Genomic DNA, 17320 nt, shown 5'->3' with positions numbered 1-17320 from the left:
AAATGTCAATTCCTCAATAAATGACAGTTTTGGACATCAGTTTTTGGTTTCTGTGTCAAATTCCTCTCATGCACAAACACATGTGTAATACAGAATAAAACCATAAGAATATCATGTTACTGTAATTGGGGTTTGAAAAAGAGGGGCAGGTGACATAAGATTTTTCTTCTTTCTGATATTTTTCAGTCAAAATGAGATTCTGCATTTGCATTTCAACAGTTTTATTGCTCAGTGAATGAAATAAACCTAAATGAATGAATCAATCAATCAATAAAATAAGGACAGGGGTTAAATGAATGAAGTTTCTGTCACCAAAAATAAACAAAACAAAGCAAAAATAGGGGATACACGAGTCATAAAAACAAGCCTACAGCTCCCAGTATAGCCTATTTGACCAATCAAATATATTCTGGTCTGAGGGAGTTCCTGATTGTTAACAGAATAGATTTGATTGTTCAAATAGGCTATACTGGGAGCTGTAGGCTTTGCAGGCTGCTGCATAGAAACGCTGTGATCGCCCTAAACCAAGCCATGTCCAAACTGTTCCTCAAAGGGCCATGTCTTTTTTCTTTCAACCAACTAAGAGCACACAGTTTGACCAATCAACTCTCTGATGATTGAGATCAGTTGATTAAATGTCTGGTGTGCTGCTGCTTGGTTGGAAAGAAAACCTGCAGCCACACCAGCCCTTTGTGGAATCAGCTGCCCATGCCTGCCCTGTCCACAGGCCTTTCCTTACTAAATGAGGAATCACAATTTATTTAAAAAAAAAAAAAAGTTTAAGGGATAGTTCACCCAAAATTCAAATTTCACTCATTATCTACTCACCCTCATGTCGACTAAGGGCTGGGAGAAGTTTCAGAGTCCTCCGTGCCTTCTCTGAGTTACAGGGGGGCTCGGCGCAGCACTGCATGTCCATATGACGGTAGCAAACAGGCCTCACTTTTCTTCGTCCAAAAAGACACACCAAAAAAACATCCAAATACCTCCATAGTGCTCGTCTGTAATGTCCCTCTTGTATTGAAGCCCCAACACGAGGAATTGTTCCGAAAAAATTAAATAAGTCTATCTACTAAGCTTGTTTGTAGCGGAAGCTCCCAGTGTCTCAGTTCACGGCTCCGCAAACTCCGGCAGAGCAACACTGGGAGCTTCCGCTACAAACAGGCTTAGTAGATAGACTTGGCCTATTTAATTTTTTTCAGGATGTTGGGGCTTCAATACAAGAGGGACATTTGAGACGAGCACTATGGAGGTATTTGGATGGTTTTTTGGTGTGTCTTTTTGGACGAAGAAAAGTGAGGCCCATTCGCAACCGTCATATGGACATGCAGTGCTGCACGGAGCCCCGCTGTATCTCCGAGAAGACAGGGAGGACAACATTTTAATTTTGGGTGAACTATCCCTTTAAAGCGTCAGACGCTAATTTCACTACATTTCCATGCATGCCTTGAGCACCGGAAGTCACCGACCCCTCCACCGGATATCTGCACACGGCGCCGAGAAAGGCCCTTTCCCGTCTGTGTGGAGTGTAGCACGGAGCGGCAGACACAAGTGAGTCGAAAAATCACTTTTTACTCGCTTTATATGCCACTAAAAAGAATAATGGTGGGTACAAGGAGGCACTATGGACTCTAGTTGTCCGAAATATCCAAGTTAAGACGCTAACTTTTGCCGGAATGTGTGTTTTATTCCCTTTAAATGTGACCGAACGAGTACAACACCGCTGGGCGTTAGCATGTGGCTAACTGGCTAGCACGTGTGGATGCGGCATGTGGACGAGCCGCCGCGTCAGAAACCTCCATTAGCGTCCTCTACCTCTGAACATGGCGGTGATATTAGTTGTAATCCTGCTCGTTTAACTTACGAAACAGTTATCGATTATCAGTAACGTACAACATCACCGGATTGTAGTCGTTTGTGAGCTGCCGTGTCTCAGTTTAGCCTCCGGTGGAGGGAACAGGCTTCAGCTCCGGCCCTGCTCTCAGACCACGGGTGTCTTTTATTTTCACCAAATTTGACCTGACACTCGTTTACACAGCCTCTTTTTGCAGTTGTATAGATAGTATACACTGTTTTAACGAAACGTCAAACCCAGGGTTTTCTCCATATCCCAACACAGGTTTGTCTTATCTGGAAGATGTTGAGCCGCGGTACCTGTGTTTATCAGTGAGATGGATTTTGTGATCTTTAGCTTACCTGAGACTTATTTCGATGTTCACACTACATTTAGATTTGTTTGCCCCCTTTTCACAGTATGCATCTTGATGATTTACAAATTCACATAACTAACTGTGTTAATAAAAATGCTTTTACCATTTCATATCGAGGCTAGAGTCACGCCTGAACATGACCTGTTGTCCTGGTGTGCTAGAGTGCTCGTAGAGGAAAATGTCTCTGCTTATTCATTGGCTGCAGCCTGTCATCGTGGCCCAGTCAATCACCAACTTAGACACATGATTTAACAATTAAACATTATCATGCCTAAATGTAAAGATTTGTCTTAAATTGCACCTTCCTTGCTTGACACTGAACTTCTTACCCCTTGTGTCAACAGTGACTGAGTGGGAGAATGCCCCAGCTGTGGCTGAGACCCCAGAGATTAAACTCTTTGGCAAGTGGAGCACCGACGATGTCCAGATCAATGACATCTCCCTGCAGGTAAGCAGCAGCACCTGAGAGATGCTTTGTAGATGAGCTGATGTTAGTAACTGTGTGTTAAAATGCTTTTACCAATTCAAATCGAGGCTAGAGTCACGCCTGAACACTGCCCTGTTGTCCTGGTGTGCTAGAGTGCTCGTAGAGGAAACTGTCTCTGCTTATTCATTGGCTGTAGCCTGTCGTCGTGGCCCAGTCAATCACCAACTTAGACACATGATCATCTCTTAATACTTGTTGGATGTATGTATGTGTGCGTTCTCAGCCTAAATCTGTGTAAAGTAGTAAGCCACAATATTTTAACCACCTTTCACTCGTCGCTACAGGATTACATTGCCGTGAAGGAGAAGTACGCCAAGTACCTGCCACACTCTGGAGGACGTTATGCCGCCAAGCGTTTCCGCAAGGCCCAGTGCCCCATCGTGGAGCGTCTGACCAACTCCATGATGATGCACGGCCGCAACAACGGCAAGAAGCTGATGACCGTGCGCATCGTCAAGCACGCCTTCGAGATCATCCACCTGCTGACCGGAGAGGTAAACGCCACGGACCGTCATGTTTCATTTGATTTGATTTAAAAACAATAGATATTGTTAAACTGAGATAAATTAACTCAGGAAATAATTGTAGGTCAGTGAAGGGTGAATGTCTCTTGCTCCTTTGATCAGTGTGACCTGATCACATGTAAACTGTATGAAGAGGCTTTTTAAAATGTTAAAACCACATTAAACAGACAACCACATTTTAGTTTTTTTTGTTGTTGTTGTTAATTGACAGTTTAGTTAAAATCTTATTTTTTGTTACATTTTCTTCCCAGAACCCCCTGCAGGTCTTGGTGAACGCCATCATCAACAGTGGACCCCGTGAGGACTCCACCCGTATCGGTCGTGCTGGTACCGTCAGGAGGCAGGCCGTGGACGTGTCCCCCCTCCGCAGAGTCAACCAGGTAGCGTGTCTGCAGCTGTTTACAACTAAAAACTGTTCTTTGTTTCTTTTGTACAAAGTTCTTTATACCCCAGATATAAATTTGTTGAATTTTCATATCTTGACAAAGATACTAGGAAGAACACAACTAGCTTTTTGATTGCATTAAGAATAATACATTGACTATAATATATAATATATTGACTGCACAATGACCAAGTTTATAGTTTAATTGTAACAGTGAATACAAAAGCAATGTATACACTCTTTTCTGATAGTAGATTTCAGTTAATCAACATTTAAGTGTTCATTTAGTCTTGTTTTATATTCAGTTTCTTTAGCATTAAAGTGTTCATTTAGTCTTGTTTTATATTCAGTTTCTGTAGCATTAAAGTGTTCATTTTGTCTTGTTTTATGCTCCCGAGGTGAATAAACACAACATTTATGAAATGTACAAACCGAGGCTAGAGTCACGCCTGGACACCTCCCCATTGTCCTGGTGTGCTAGAGTGCTCGCAGAGGAAACTGTCTTTGCTTATTCATTGGCTGTAGCCTGCCGTGGCCCAGTCAATCACCAACTCAGATACATTATTCTACCCGTCAAGTGTTCAGTTCACTCCCTGAATTCGTCAGCTCGTCTCACCTTCTTGTCTCTTTTCGTCTCGTCTCGTAGGCCATCTGGCTGCTGTGCACAGGAGCAAGAGAAGCTGCTTTCAGGAACATCAAGACCATCGCCGAGTGTCTGGCTGATGAGCTGATCAACGCAGCTAAGGTAAATCGTCATGAAATCCCACTGTCATTGATCAAAGTTTTTATTTATACCTCCAGTCTGAAGTTGTGTCCTTTATTGTGATGATGCATATTGATTTTTGAATTTCCTGTTTCAGGGTTCATCTAACTCCTACGCCATCAAGAAGAAGGACGAGTTGGAGAGAGTCGCCAAATCCAACCGTTAAACATGTTTGCTTTCTAACAAAACAAATAAAACCCCAAGAAATTTTCAATGATTCCTTGAGTTTTCAATTAACCTCATCTCACCCCCATAAAGGAGATAGTTTTTATATATTTTTTTGGCTTTTTATTGCCTTTAATCAACAGTACAGTAGAGAGAGAAAGAGACAGGAAATGGGGAGGCAGAGAGGGGGAATGACATGCAGGAAAGGGCTGTCCGATGCGGGTTTTGAACCAGGGCCACCTGCAGTGAGGACTGTAGCCTCAACATGGGGCGGCAGCTCTACCAAGTGAGCTAAACACTGGAAGTTTGTGGTGCTATCTTATCTGCATCATAAATGGGTGATAAATATCATTCATGTGAAAGAAAGTAACAAAACGGTTTTCAACCCTAACACTCGACCTCAAATGACCCTAAATCAGTGGTTCCCAACCTTTTTTGGCTTGTGACCCCTTATGACATCACAACATTTATTTTTACATGCTGCATTTTATTTGAACTCGATTTATATTTGAGAAAGTGAAAGTATAGAATACTATTGTTTAAGATCGGCTGTGGTGGTTTTAATCATAATTTTAAAAAGAATAGTAATTGGTTAAAACATTTCTATCAGTAATATCAATTGCTCGACATTTCAGGCAACCCCATTTGAATTCCAGGCGACCCTACGTGGTGTCCCGACCCCAAGGTTGAAAAACACTGCCCTAAATGTTGGATTCATCACACAACTGTAGTTGTGCCTCAGTTCACTCAATATTGTAAAATGTGAAGGCCAAAACCAAACATGAATGGAAATGGTGCATGTAGGATTTTAACCTCACAGGCTGGAGCTGCCTTCGTTAATCAAGGTCATGTCGCCTAGCAACTTTAACTAACTAGAGTGTAACTGTAAAAGACAAGTGAGGTTTTAGCTGTTTAACTCAAGTGCAACATAAATTTAAATTCAATAACACCTCTGCTTTCATTAATTAACATCCAACTGCATTGGATTTAAATAAGTGTTGTGAAAAAAATACCAAGTGCAAATATATACACTATACACACAAACAAGATGACAGGTCTCATCAATTGTCAGTTCAATTTTTTATTGGCTTCTCTACATATGCTACAAAGTCATACATAGGAAAAGCTAGAACAAGTATTTAACAAAAAAAAGAAAAGCAAATCTATACTTAAAATGACCTAAAATTACAGGACGTATAGCTGCTAACAGTAAAATAACTAATACTTGAAGAGTAATGAAGTGGATACCAGCCTGTTGCATTATGGGTGTGAGAGCTAAACAGTCACTAATCTGAGCACCACAGGGTTTTCTACACTGCTCTTAAAAGCATTGAAATTGCGAAGAAAAGGCCTTAGAGGGTATTAAAAGGTCTCATGTTGACTTCAATGTGTCGGCTCAGTGGTGCTCACAAATTATTACAAGTTAAATAGTTGAATTAGTGGTTTCATGGGTGTTTTTCTTTGTGTGTGTGTGTGTGTGCTGCACTGTTGGTTCAGCAGGGGGGGCCGCTGTGCCAAGAATCAGTCTGTCTGCAGTACATCTTGTTCACAGATGAATCACACTCTCATACAGATACTGTGTGTCAGTGTTTCCTTCAACAATAAATAGACAAGAATTGAAAGAATTTAAATCAGTGGGAAGTGTTTCAACAGGCGCCCCGTCCTAACCCACCGCCACCGTGGACATATGCAGGTAAAATACTGTAACGTACTGGCGTGTCAGAGCGTAGCGGCTGTTTTCAGAAATAAGTGTGTTTTCTGTTGATGAGGAGGCAGAGCGAGGACAGGGACGCCCCCAGTTTGGAGGCCTCGCTGCAGGCCGTCGGCAGCAGGGTGTAGTCCTGCAGCTTCTGGAAGGCCTGCAGAGGAAACAGTTCATTCATCAGCGCTGGCACGGACGTTAAAGAGTCTAATAAAAGAAGGAAAATCTGCTTCACTGGCTGGAATGACAGCTCCTTAAATTACTTTCAGGTGTCAGAGGCTTTCATAAAAAAATGTCTTCAGTGTCTGTCATGCAGATTGTGAAACCTTCAGTTCTCACTGGATGTGAAACAAGTAGAATAGAGAGAAAGTTTACAAGAAAAGAGAAATATGACACCTACTTTATTTTCTAATGCATTTAAGTATTGCTAATGTAACCTCCATTATTGTTGTCTAACCACCTCTAGACAGCGTGAACACTAAATATCGATCATGGCAAAAGTAAATGATCAGTCTTTAAGATATTATGATTTTTGTTCACAATATCAATTTGAGATACATGAAAAGTATGCAATGATTCTGTTATCCAAAGAAACTGAAAATTTAAAAAGGAAATAAGTCTTAGGTCAAGTAATTCCCAACAGTGGATGCAGGTACAGTTTGATTATTTGACACCAAACTGGGCCTCATCCTGATGTTCAGTGCAGCAAAACTAGGACAGAAGTCACTTTTCAGCTCACGCCCTCGTTTCTTGGGAAGGAAAAACAAAAAAAAGAAGAAGCTCCTAAGTGTTTAAAATTGTCAAGATATCTCAACTTCTGTCCTTCCGCCCACTCACATTTTTAACAGGTCAGCAGTGAGGGACGAGCTGTGAATGAGAGAACGGCTTCCAAAGACGTTTCCTTTCTGTCTCTCAGGAGCCAGAGAGAGAGAGAGAGAGAGAGAGCGACTGACGCTGTCGCAGCAGGACGAGTGTATTGTTTTGTATCGAGACACGTGGGCTCATAATATAATGAGACGTTGCCGTTAGGATCTCCGCTCTGTTTCCCATCAGTTACACAGAATTATAGCAGAGATCTGTATCAGCGGAAACATGTCCTCCTGCCTGAGATCTGTTAATCTAATCACACACAGTCTGTGGGACACTATTTAGAGTTGTGTATATTTTCTGCTAAATATCAGTGAAGTCAGTGAATGTTTTATTTCACTTTTACCAAAAACCGCCTGCAGTATTTTTTTTAATGCAGTTTTATAAAAATCTAAGGTTTTAATTCACAGTATCTGGAGCAAATTACAAGAAACAGGAGCAACTCCTGATTTAGCAAATACATTCGTCATGGGAATTAAAGGGAAAATCCACTGATTTCACACAGGGAGCTTTCAGACAGACACGGTTCTGGTTCTGGCTTCGTTACGGAGTCTCAAAACTTTGGTGCTTTCTGTTGAACCAGCAGCGTTCACACCAGTTTAAGTGGAGAATGTTATTCTGTATTACTCAGGCAGAAGTAAACACAACAGTGGCAAAATGTTAGCGTTTTGCTGTCTCAGTCGTCCTTCTTCCGTTTAAGTTTATTAATGATTTGGTCTGGCGTTGGAGTGAACCCAGCCTCGACCTTCTCTTCCCCAATTTCAAAGATAAGAATTACTTTACTTTATTTAGCCCCAGAGGGAAGTTCATACAGCTCGCTCTTTCTGGTGCTGCTTATCTAGCTTTTCTTGAAATTCTGTCGACATTTTGTTTCTTTAGCAGACCACTGCGATTTATTTTCTCCAGGTCATCAGACGCCGCCCTCTCCTCCTCCTTCCTGCTCGTCTTCACAGGTTAGACTACGACGAGACCACTGATGACGTCACGGTTCGCAGGAAGTACCGACTTTTCAGGTTTAAAACCTGTTAAATTCGACCTGTTCGATGTTGTGTCGATCATGTTTACACACCGAGTCCAAAACTTTCGTCCGTCATTCAAGTTTTCGGAACAGGTTCGATTTAATGCGTTTTTCGCATCCGTGAAAAGCCTTTTTGACCAATCACATCAGCGTTTCAAGGCTGGAGAGAGAGGATCACCGCTGAGTGGGTGTGTGTGTTTGTCTGTGTGTGTGTGCGTGCAGCCAGCCGCTATTCAGGATCATGGAAATTGGCCGTCTTCTGTTTAATGTGTGAGCTAATAATCAATATCTATCAAACTGGACCACTGACATCCTAAAATAAACTGTTGAAGTGATCATGATAATTCCGCTGCTCAGTGTGCAAAGACCTTAAGGCTTTGCACTGTTTCTACTGTTAACTTCGCTACATCTCTCATGATTATTATCAACAGATCATCAGCATAGAGTCTTAGTCTGTTCCCCTGCTTCAACATGTGATTAAATAATATTTAATAGCCAATGGCAAAACTACATGAAATGAAAGTGTTGATCGTGAGTCTGACGATTTTGACTGTACTCACAGAGACGCTGTCAGGACTCTCGTCTGCCGGCCGGTGCAGCAGGAAGTCCCGTTTAGACGGACCTTTGATGTAGATGCAGTTTGCGGCCGATTCCTCGGGGACGGTGAGGATTTCATAGTGGTGATCAGTCAGTTGTTCCATCATCTGGAGACAAACACACACACACACACACACACACACGTTACTTACTGCGCACCACCCTGACAACTACACACACACACACACACACTCTGCAGCAGACCACTCCCAGCATTACACACAGACTCCAAGACAACAGCATTAATAATATGACATCAGCCGTCAGGAGATGTTGAATGTGTGCAGCAGGTCACATGAGGACAGAGAGAAGAGAGAGGTGATACACGTGTGATGGATGACACAGCTCGTTTTGATGGAGAGCAGATGTTAAGGATTTTCAATAACATGCTGTCGGTAAACTTTAAAATCAATCTCTAAAATAAATTCATGGGATTTTACTTGAAATTGTATCACATTTCCAATCACTATATGCAAACTAAATGTATGCAGTTATATGCAGATGTTTGTGTTTTTGTTTTACAGTTATTTTCAGCAACCTCTTGTCAAATGTTACTGAACTCCTTCCTTTATTTTATGATATTTAAAAGCATTAAATACTGTATATAAAATAAGACACACGTCTAAATGATAAAATAGAAGCAGCTTTAACATATTTTTAAAAATGTGATTTGTAGCAATACTGGTGAAGAAAGATGAACAATACTGAAACATCTGCACTGAGACTGTAAACAAGTTTCCATAACACACACACACACACACACACACACACACACTGACCCGCAGTGTCTTCTTGGCTCCGTCACTGTTGCTTATGATGATGGTGTCTGGACCTCCCATGGAGCAGATGTTCTTCAGCCGGGCGCCACCACACACGGGGACGGTGGACACAGCGAAGTCCTGAGCAGATGGAGGTTTGACATCTTTAATTCACACACACATATTCTCCTATGGACCAGTTTCACAGCTGATACGTTCAGAGTTCAACCTGGAGGCGGTTTTAAAGTGAGGCTGCAGCACATTTTGCATCATGACAGGCAGCAAATATATACTGTACATGAAAGCTTTGTTTCAACTATCAATGATAAAGACTGGAGCTACAAATGCACTGCAATGTGATGAGAGTATCAGCTGCGACACATGATACAGACGGAGGAGGTCTGAGCTGACGGTCTGCTGGTCTTCCTCCTTTACTCCTGACCGCATGATACTTTCCACCCACACTGAGTCATACCAGACTGACCCAACACACACACACACAATACAAGTGGACGCAGAGTCTGTGTGTGTTAAAATGTGAAATGCACTTAAGGGGAAGTGGGGGATCAATACTAATGGGTGGGTCGTGTGCAGCCTGAGGGGTCCCTGTGTGTGGTCTCCCATTATTTGGCCGACGCAACGACCTCATTCATCAATGTTTACAGAGTCTAATTCCCCAAAAGCAATGATGCAAATGGCCACCTGCTCGCTTTTGGCAGCAGGAGCTCATCTTCTGACAACGACTCTTGGCTCTGTGACCATCTTGGCTAAAAAAAAAACCTGGAACTTTATTGATTATTTTAGAGTTTATTGGCGAGTGTTTTGTCTGATCTTTTACAGACTGATTCACACACACAGTTAGAGTTAAGTGACTGGTGCGATCGTCTGTCAATCCAAACTATCTTCCCTTCTTCCGCACGTCCTTCCCGTCTTTACCCTGAACGTGTCTGCCAGCACCTCCGCCCCTCTGCGGTTGGTGTGGGAGGAGATGCCGACGAAGAACTCCCTCCCCGTGAAGAGGACGTCGCTGCCCTCCAGCGTGGCCCCGGCAGAGTCCCCCTCCTCGGAGCCCATCTCCACCACGTTCAGGTTCAGCTCCGACATCACCCTCCTCACCGCCTCCACCTGCACAGATGGAGAGAGATCTACTGAAGCCGCCGTGACCCCAAGGGTGAGCGCCAGTTTGCATGTTTTTCCAACTTATTAGCAATTCAATCCAAATTTACACCCTTAGTTAAAACAAAGTATTATCATACTTTTCGCACTGAATAGCTTTTCTTTTTTCTTTTTTTTTTTAAACATACAGACCTCCAATGTCAAGTGTTAAAGGGATGGTTCAACATTTTGGCAAATTTGCCCATTGCAATAATCCCTATGGTGTTAGCAGTAGGTTCGTTACCTTTAATTGTTGGTGCAAGCTATTTTTAGAACGGCGGAGCAGAGCCGCAAGCTGCTCAGAGCTACGCTACGGAGGCTAATGGGATTTCTTGGTTGCCCTCATCAAACTCATCAAATACACAATCCAACAACTCCAAAACGCTCTCGTGGACAAGTTGTGACCTGCACATTCACCACGCTATGAGATAATAACGTAACGTTACGAGACAGAGTTGTTTTCGAGGCAAACGCAGAGACTGCCTGCCGAAAAACTGCCCCCCGACGGAAACGCGCATCAGCGGTTTTGCACGAATTTGCCTTGAAAACAACTACAACTCCGTCTCGTAACATTCCATTATTATCTCATAGCGACAGTTAAAGGTAACAAACCTACTCCTAAAACTATTGGGATTATGGCAATGGGGCAATTTGCCAAAATGTTGAACTATCCCTTTAACAAAACCTCTGACAGCCAAAATTTAAAGTCAGTTCAGCTGCCAAACAAAACTGCACCGCCTTGCTGAAGTCAAATCCAGAAAATAAAAAACAAGGGCGTCATGGAGAGCGTGATTGAGTCTGGTTGTCTATTGTTTTTAACAGGTCTCAGATGTTGGAAACTTAATGAACCAACCAGAAATGATCTGATTGAGCAAATAAAACTAATAATGTAGTTTTGCCAATGATGTCATCACTGATTTAAACAAATATCTACAGCAGGTTCACTCATCCCAGCTGAAACAAAAGGCTTCTACTCAGAGCCTGTTTGTCTCACAAAGCAAGATTAAGTGCATTATCAGAAGATTAAGAGGTGCAGAAATGGGTCACTACTACTACTACGACCCCCTTTTTTTCCCTTCTCCCTGGCGTTTACCTCGCTGCGTCTCTGCTGTTTGAAGGGCCTGGTGATGAGCGCCGTGTCTCCCTGGATGACCGCCACGTCCTCTATCCTCCAGCTCTCCGGCAGCTCGGGGTCGGGGGGGATCTCGATCAGCTGCAGGCCCACCTTCTGCCTCAGGGCCCCCGTCAGGCAGCCGAACTGACGCTGGGCCTTGGCCAGTTCGACCGAGACCTCCCCGTTCTCCCGGCCGTCTCCCACCGTCGTCTTCCCAAAGGTCTCTGGGATTCCCCGCACCACGGCGTGGGTGAAGCGGCCATACGGGCACATGTTTGCCATATTTGCATTAAAAAAAAGTTAATATAAAGTTAAAATAAAGTGGTTAACCAGGGTTTTAGTATTCTCCCCCTGAAAAAAAAAGTCTGAAGTCTAAATGAAGATAACAGGATGGATGAGGAGGTCCAGAGGGACAGTGGAGAGCATCTTCATCCCCGTCTCTGAGCTGCTTCTTTCATTTCACCACTCCACCTGCTACTCCCTCGCTTTGCCGATGACGCCAAGAGGTGGAAGCAGATGATCTCAGCTGCAGACGAGAGCGAGACAGACACATCAAGGCCAAAGCCTGACAACGAACACAAGCAGACGAGGATCAGTTTGGAGCTCCAGTGTGGCGCACACACACACACACACACACACACACACACAAAACATCTCAGGGCTCACCACGTGCCCTTTTGTTGTTTCTTTTTACTTTGAGGTATAAATATCTACACTGAGTGTCTTGGAGAGTTTAAATTATACAACATCAGAATCAAGATTACATAAAAAAAGATGTTGTCTTATGTGACTTGGACGGTTATTTTTGATTATATATATCAACAATCACTCATTTTCATAAAAACCTCCACAAGCTGATAAAATAACACAAAGTGGGAACAGACAAAAGGGATGATTGTCCAAGGTTAACACATTATTTCAATGGCTCTACACAATGTGCTGCAAAGCCTTTTCCATATTTGGACAGTGGGTCAGATTTGGGACAATTGGGCCTTTTATCATCTTGGGGTCGCCCACTGTGAGGCTGCAGAGAGGGAGATCCACACAGGATGTGGCCTCAGAAGTTGAGCAGCAAGATGCTGGACTTTGATGTCCACTTCATGTTGACATAGTAATAAGGCAGCACACACATTACACACACATATTCACACACAAGGCACATTCATACACACACACACAAAGCACATTAGGGCGACTTCACTGCAAGTTTAGACACTTCCACAGTGCTAAAAAAAACTGTGCAACTGTACTGTTTCTGTTCATTTATTTGTTAGCATTTCGAGTAGTTCCACAGTTTGGTTGTTTTTGTCAACGTGAACATCAGCCACAACAAAAAAAGAAGAAACATCTTGAGTGTTTGGCTGCTGCTGCTGCTGCTGCTGCAGGAGTGCACCGCCCCGCAGTTCAACGCTCCTTCCCAAACACTTCTCAAGAAGATGATGTTAATAAAGGAGGGGAAACTACCACGAACACTTCGAGAAGTTACACAAATGTCAAATATAAGTGTGTGAATGCGGGGTTTTACCTGTTTAAAGTGGCGTATCTCCCACGCTTGGCCGCGTTTCCCTCCGTCTGATTTAATTTCCAAACCTCCCCAGTCTGGTCCCGTTACTCCCTCTGTCCTCTCTGCTGCTCGACGACGTGTCAAGATGGCGCTCATGGTTTTCACTAGTTCCGGTTAGTCCCTTCAAAATAAGACGATTGATGTGCCTGACTATATTATGTCCAGCGATGGTAAATTTAGCTACATTTACTAGAAATAGAGTATACATTATTTAAGTTACTTTAAGCGCTTTACTTAAACATTTACATTTAAAAGAACTTTATACTCCATTTATTTCAAGGGAAATATTGGTTTTTTTGTTTTTTTTTACAGTAGCTTTATATAACAGGTTAAGATAATGTCTACAAAAAATATAAAGCACTTATCAAAAAAATAACTGATTGTTATTACTCAAAAGTATACAACATTATACGTAGGCTACTAATCAATAACAACTTATTTAACTTACAACAATCTTAAGAACTGGTTCATCAATTGGAAAAACAAAACAAAAAAACACTTCATTATTTCACCCTCAGCCTCTTCAATGTAAGAATGTATTGTTTTCTGCAATCTTTTCTTGCAATTAACAGTTAAACAGTCAGGATCACAATCTGAATAGCTTTTATTGCCAAGTACAAGGAATTCGACATTGTGTAGAAAAAATGTGAGCGTTAAATGAGTAAAAGGAAAACTACATTTGCAACTAGATATTAATAAGGACAAAAGATAAAATACACATACAAACAACAGTAAAAATATGTATGCAATATAGAGAGAGTTTTAAAATGGGTTGTGTAATCAGTGCATTGATAAATAAGTGCATTCTTATATTAACTAATAGCCTACATAATTTAAGTGCAAGGCTTTTTCACATTAGTATTTTTCTAGAAAATCATTATAATAATTCCAGTATGAATGAGTGAGTCATCTCCAATGTGTTTGAGAAATTGACTGATTAGTTCATCAGATAAAACACAATGGTGACTGTCAAGTTAAAACTTGGCGCAGGTAGTATGCTCTTATTTTTTAAGAGCCTTACAGCCCTACTTCCGGTATTTTTGGAGGTTTTTACCGGTGGTTTGACACAGCTGTTCTCCCACCATTTCATCCCAACACCCCCCATCCCCCACACGTCCTGAGGCTCCTGACCGGATTCAATCAGGTTGATGAGTTATTATCACAACTCCCTGTTGTTTGGGCTTCCATGTTGTTTAATGGCAGCGATACATTATAATACAAAATCAATCAGTAGAAGAAAACCACTGACATTATCAAAACATTAACCACTGAGGGCCAGAGGAAAGAGTTAGTTAGTAGCCTAACCAAGTTCATCAAATTATTTAAAACCACTTGATTGTAGTACCTCTGAGTTTATGGTCCCAGTAAGATTTAAAGTGTTCAATTAAGCTAATATTAATTATCATCAAAATATTTTGGTAACTCAGTTTAATTAGACAAAGTTAGCCTCTTATGCCTCTTTTAAAACTATGCTATAACTAAAATTATGCATAGCCTAATTATCATTATCTGTTGACTTCAAGGTGATTCAAATTGTCAATTTAGGAACTTGTTATGTCACTCAGTCATCTTTATGCTAGAAATAACTTTGTCAGAGTTATGGCCTACTTTAACTGTTAAAAAATATTGTGTTGTGATTTTAATGGAACAAGAAGACAGTAAAATACATTTTGCGCATATCTTTGTGCATAGTCTGATTTGTAATTTGGAGCCTTTTGAAGAGAAACTGTTCATGTTTATGACTGAATTATAAGGCAACTTAAATTTCTGGTCCCTCAGAGTATGAAAGGTTAGATATCTTACAGTTGTAAAGAAGCCTACGTGTACTTTATTGGGTCCCCATTTAGGATATCACTTATTATGTCACATTCAAACGTATACGGACACTTTTCCCTTGTATAAAGATACTGAATTAATGATGGATTGTCGTTTTGTCATCAGGTTCTCAGGGATTAAGGACACCTATTTCATATTCTCCCTGGTAATCCTGATGAATTGAATTGTCTGTGAAAGGTCAGAGACAGTGTTGGCAGCCCTTCCTTTTCTGCTCGTATCTGCCTTTTAAACATAAACTTGGACAGCCGGCAATGAATCAAACACGTCAATATTCCTCTCACCTCTCCCACGGCGGCCTAAATAAATGGCTGCATTAACCTTATCAGGTTCACAGTAGATTTATTTTCCCTGGCTCTATAAACAGTCTCCGGCTTGTACAATCGACTTGTCTTCCTCCTCGATCGCCTTCTGTTCAAAGTCATCATAGATTAAGGCCTGTATGCCGATGTCTGCTTTTGCCTGCGTGACATAACAACAACAAAAAATAATCTAGCTTTTCCTCAAAATGTGGGTCAAATGATGCTGGCCTCTGTTTGAGACTGTTGGATAATCAGGCCGCCTCATCCAGAGGCAGCATGAGAAAATCACTGTTGCATACATGTATCCTTTGAAAGAGCAATACAGTGCGAACTAAACTTTTTTTTTTTTTATGCATTTGAACTTTGGCAAAGTGATACTTGTAGATTTGGACAGCAGCGATGTAAACATGCATAAACATATCCCTGGGAACAGATGGCTTGTGAGCTTGTGTATACAAATGTCACTGTTTTCTGACTCACACAAGTGGCACAATATTTCCTTCTACTGCCGAGGTTGGGTTACTGCAGCCAAGGGTTGTCCCAGCAGCTACACAGGAGCAACACAACACAACACAGAGAGACAAAATACAACAGAAAGGCCAAAAAAAAAAAAAAAAACCTTCTGTAAACAGAGGTTGGTGTACGAGCAGAGGGAAATGGGGGTGGAGCAGGATGACGGGAGGAGGTAGAGAGGGCACAGACAGGATTAAAGAACACCATCTGTCCACTGGGATCCTTCAGCCAACACACACACACACAAAACATCCCTGTCAAATACAGCAACAGTGCCTGTTTACCACACTCAGCTTTTAAACACAGTCTCACCCCTCGCCCCCACAAAACGCACTCCCCAAGAATAATCAAAATGTCATAAAACTTTTGGTCTCATCCGGATACAGCTGATGTGGAACATCTGTTTACCCACGACAACAGACGAGTCCAGTGTTTGTTAGTCTGCATGTCATCCATAAATACTTTTTTTTTTTTTAATGTTTCATTTTCTAGGGTGTTTGTTGTTATTTATTCCCTGACTTTGTGGAGACAGAAAGAAACTGCAGTCAGTGGCCATGTTGGAGTGAAAGAACATGTGTAGCAGTGATATAAGTGAGTATAACATAACAAGTGAAACTCAAAGGAGGTTAAATCGAAAGCAACTGGACTTAGTTATTTGTCTGGGAAGACGTTTCACCTCTCATCCAAGAGGCTTCATCAGCTCATGTACGAATCTGAGCAGGCTGGGACTGGTCCAACTAAGTCCAGTTGCTTTCGATTTAACCTCCTTTGAGATACTATGACCTGGACAAATGAGAATATGCACCGGCCTAACAAGTGAAACTGCTCTACACTGCACATTTACAACAGAGCAGCTGACTCTGGTGGTTTTCTCTGTTTCACAACAAACTCCATTCAAAAAATCTCTTATTTCATCCACAAACAAACAGACTTCAGACCATGTGCCAAATCATAAAGGCTAATTGTTATTCATGGCCTTTTTCAAAGCAGATCATTTTGGCATAAAGCAAATTATCCCGATTAACAAAACTAACATTTAACTGACATTTTTCTCCAAATGTCTGTCACAAATCTAGGGTTTTTCTGTGTGTGTGTGTGTGTGTGTGTGTGTGTGTGTGTGTGTGTGTGTGTGTGTGTGTGTGTGTGTGCGGGGGCTTCTGCCAGCGTGCCGTGTCATTAATTAACTTGTAAACAGCTTATTCGGTCTGAGCCTGCTTGGCTCTCTCCATCACAAGACTGCTGTCAGCAGACTCTCCTGCCTGCTGGCCTCACGTCTCCCATTACGCCCTGAAGGATAATTCAGTTAAACTGGCTCGCTCTCCACCTCACTGACTCTCTGTCTCTGCCATGCTGACTTTCTCTC

At 41.9% G+C, this 17320-nt stretch overlaps 2 protein-coding genes and 3 non-coding genes across 5 annotated transcripts; 4 read left to right on the top strand and 1 right to left on the bottom strand.

The window, feature by feature from the left end:
* The first annotated feature begins 1433 nt into the window (after positions 1–1433).
* On the top strand, positions 1434–4579 carry rps5 (ribosomal protein S5). Its single transcript, XM_085790227.1, has 7 exons — positions 1434–1551; positions 2052–2119; positions 2555–2658; positions 2982–3191; positions 3473–3601; positions 4253–4351; positions 4467–4579. The coding sequence occupies exons 1-7, from the start codon at positions 1439–1441 to the stop codon at positions 4533–4535; spliced, it is 792 nt and encodes a 263-aa protein (XP_085646353.1). The 5' UTR covers positions 1434–1438; the 3' UTR covers positions 4536–4579.
* LOC146978540 (small nucleolar RNA SNORA3/SNORA45 family) lies at positions 2322–2457 on the top strand. Its single transcript, XR_015037170.1, has one exon. It is a non-coding gene; the product is annotated as a small nucleolar RNA SNORA3/SNORA45 family (small nucleolar RNA).
* Positions 2739–2875, top strand: LOC146978539 (small nucleolar RNA SNORA3/SNORA45 family). The gene has a single exon (XR_015037171.1). It is a non-coding gene; the product is annotated as a small nucleolar RNA SNORA3/SNORA45 family (small nucleolar RNA).
* Positions 4037–4170, top strand: LOC146978538 (small nucleolar RNA SNORA3/SNORA45 family). The gene has a single exon (XR_015037169.1). It is a non-coding gene; the product is annotated as a small nucleolar RNA SNORA3/SNORA45 family (small nucleolar RNA).
* Positions 4580–6004: 1425 nt separating the features above from the next.
* ddah2 (DDAH family member 2, ADMA-independent) lies at positions 6005–13391 on the bottom strand. The gene is made up of 6 exons (XM_085791279.1): positions 13271–13391; positions 11725–12271; positions 10413–10601; positions 9498–9617; positions 8682–8825; positions 6005–6393 (listed from the first exon to the last, which is right to left on the bottom strand). Exons 2-6 carry the CDS (start codon positions 12025–12027, stop codon positions 6274–6276), a joined length of 876 nt encoding a protein of 291 aa, XP_085647405.1. The 5' UTR covers positions 12028–12271; positions 13271–13391; the 3' UTR covers positions 6005–6273.
* Between the last annotated feature and the right edge of the window lie 3929 nt (positions 13392–17320).

This window comes from Trachurus japonicus, chromosome 11 (genome assembly GCF_045865225.1).
Source record: "Trachurus japonicus isolate A0001 chromosome 11, Traja_1.0".
Lineage (NCBI taxonomy): Eukaryota > Metazoa > Chordata > Actinopteri > Carangiformes > Carangidae > Trachurus > Trachurus japonicus.
This window is presented reverse-complemented; position numbering and strand designations above follow the sequence as displayed.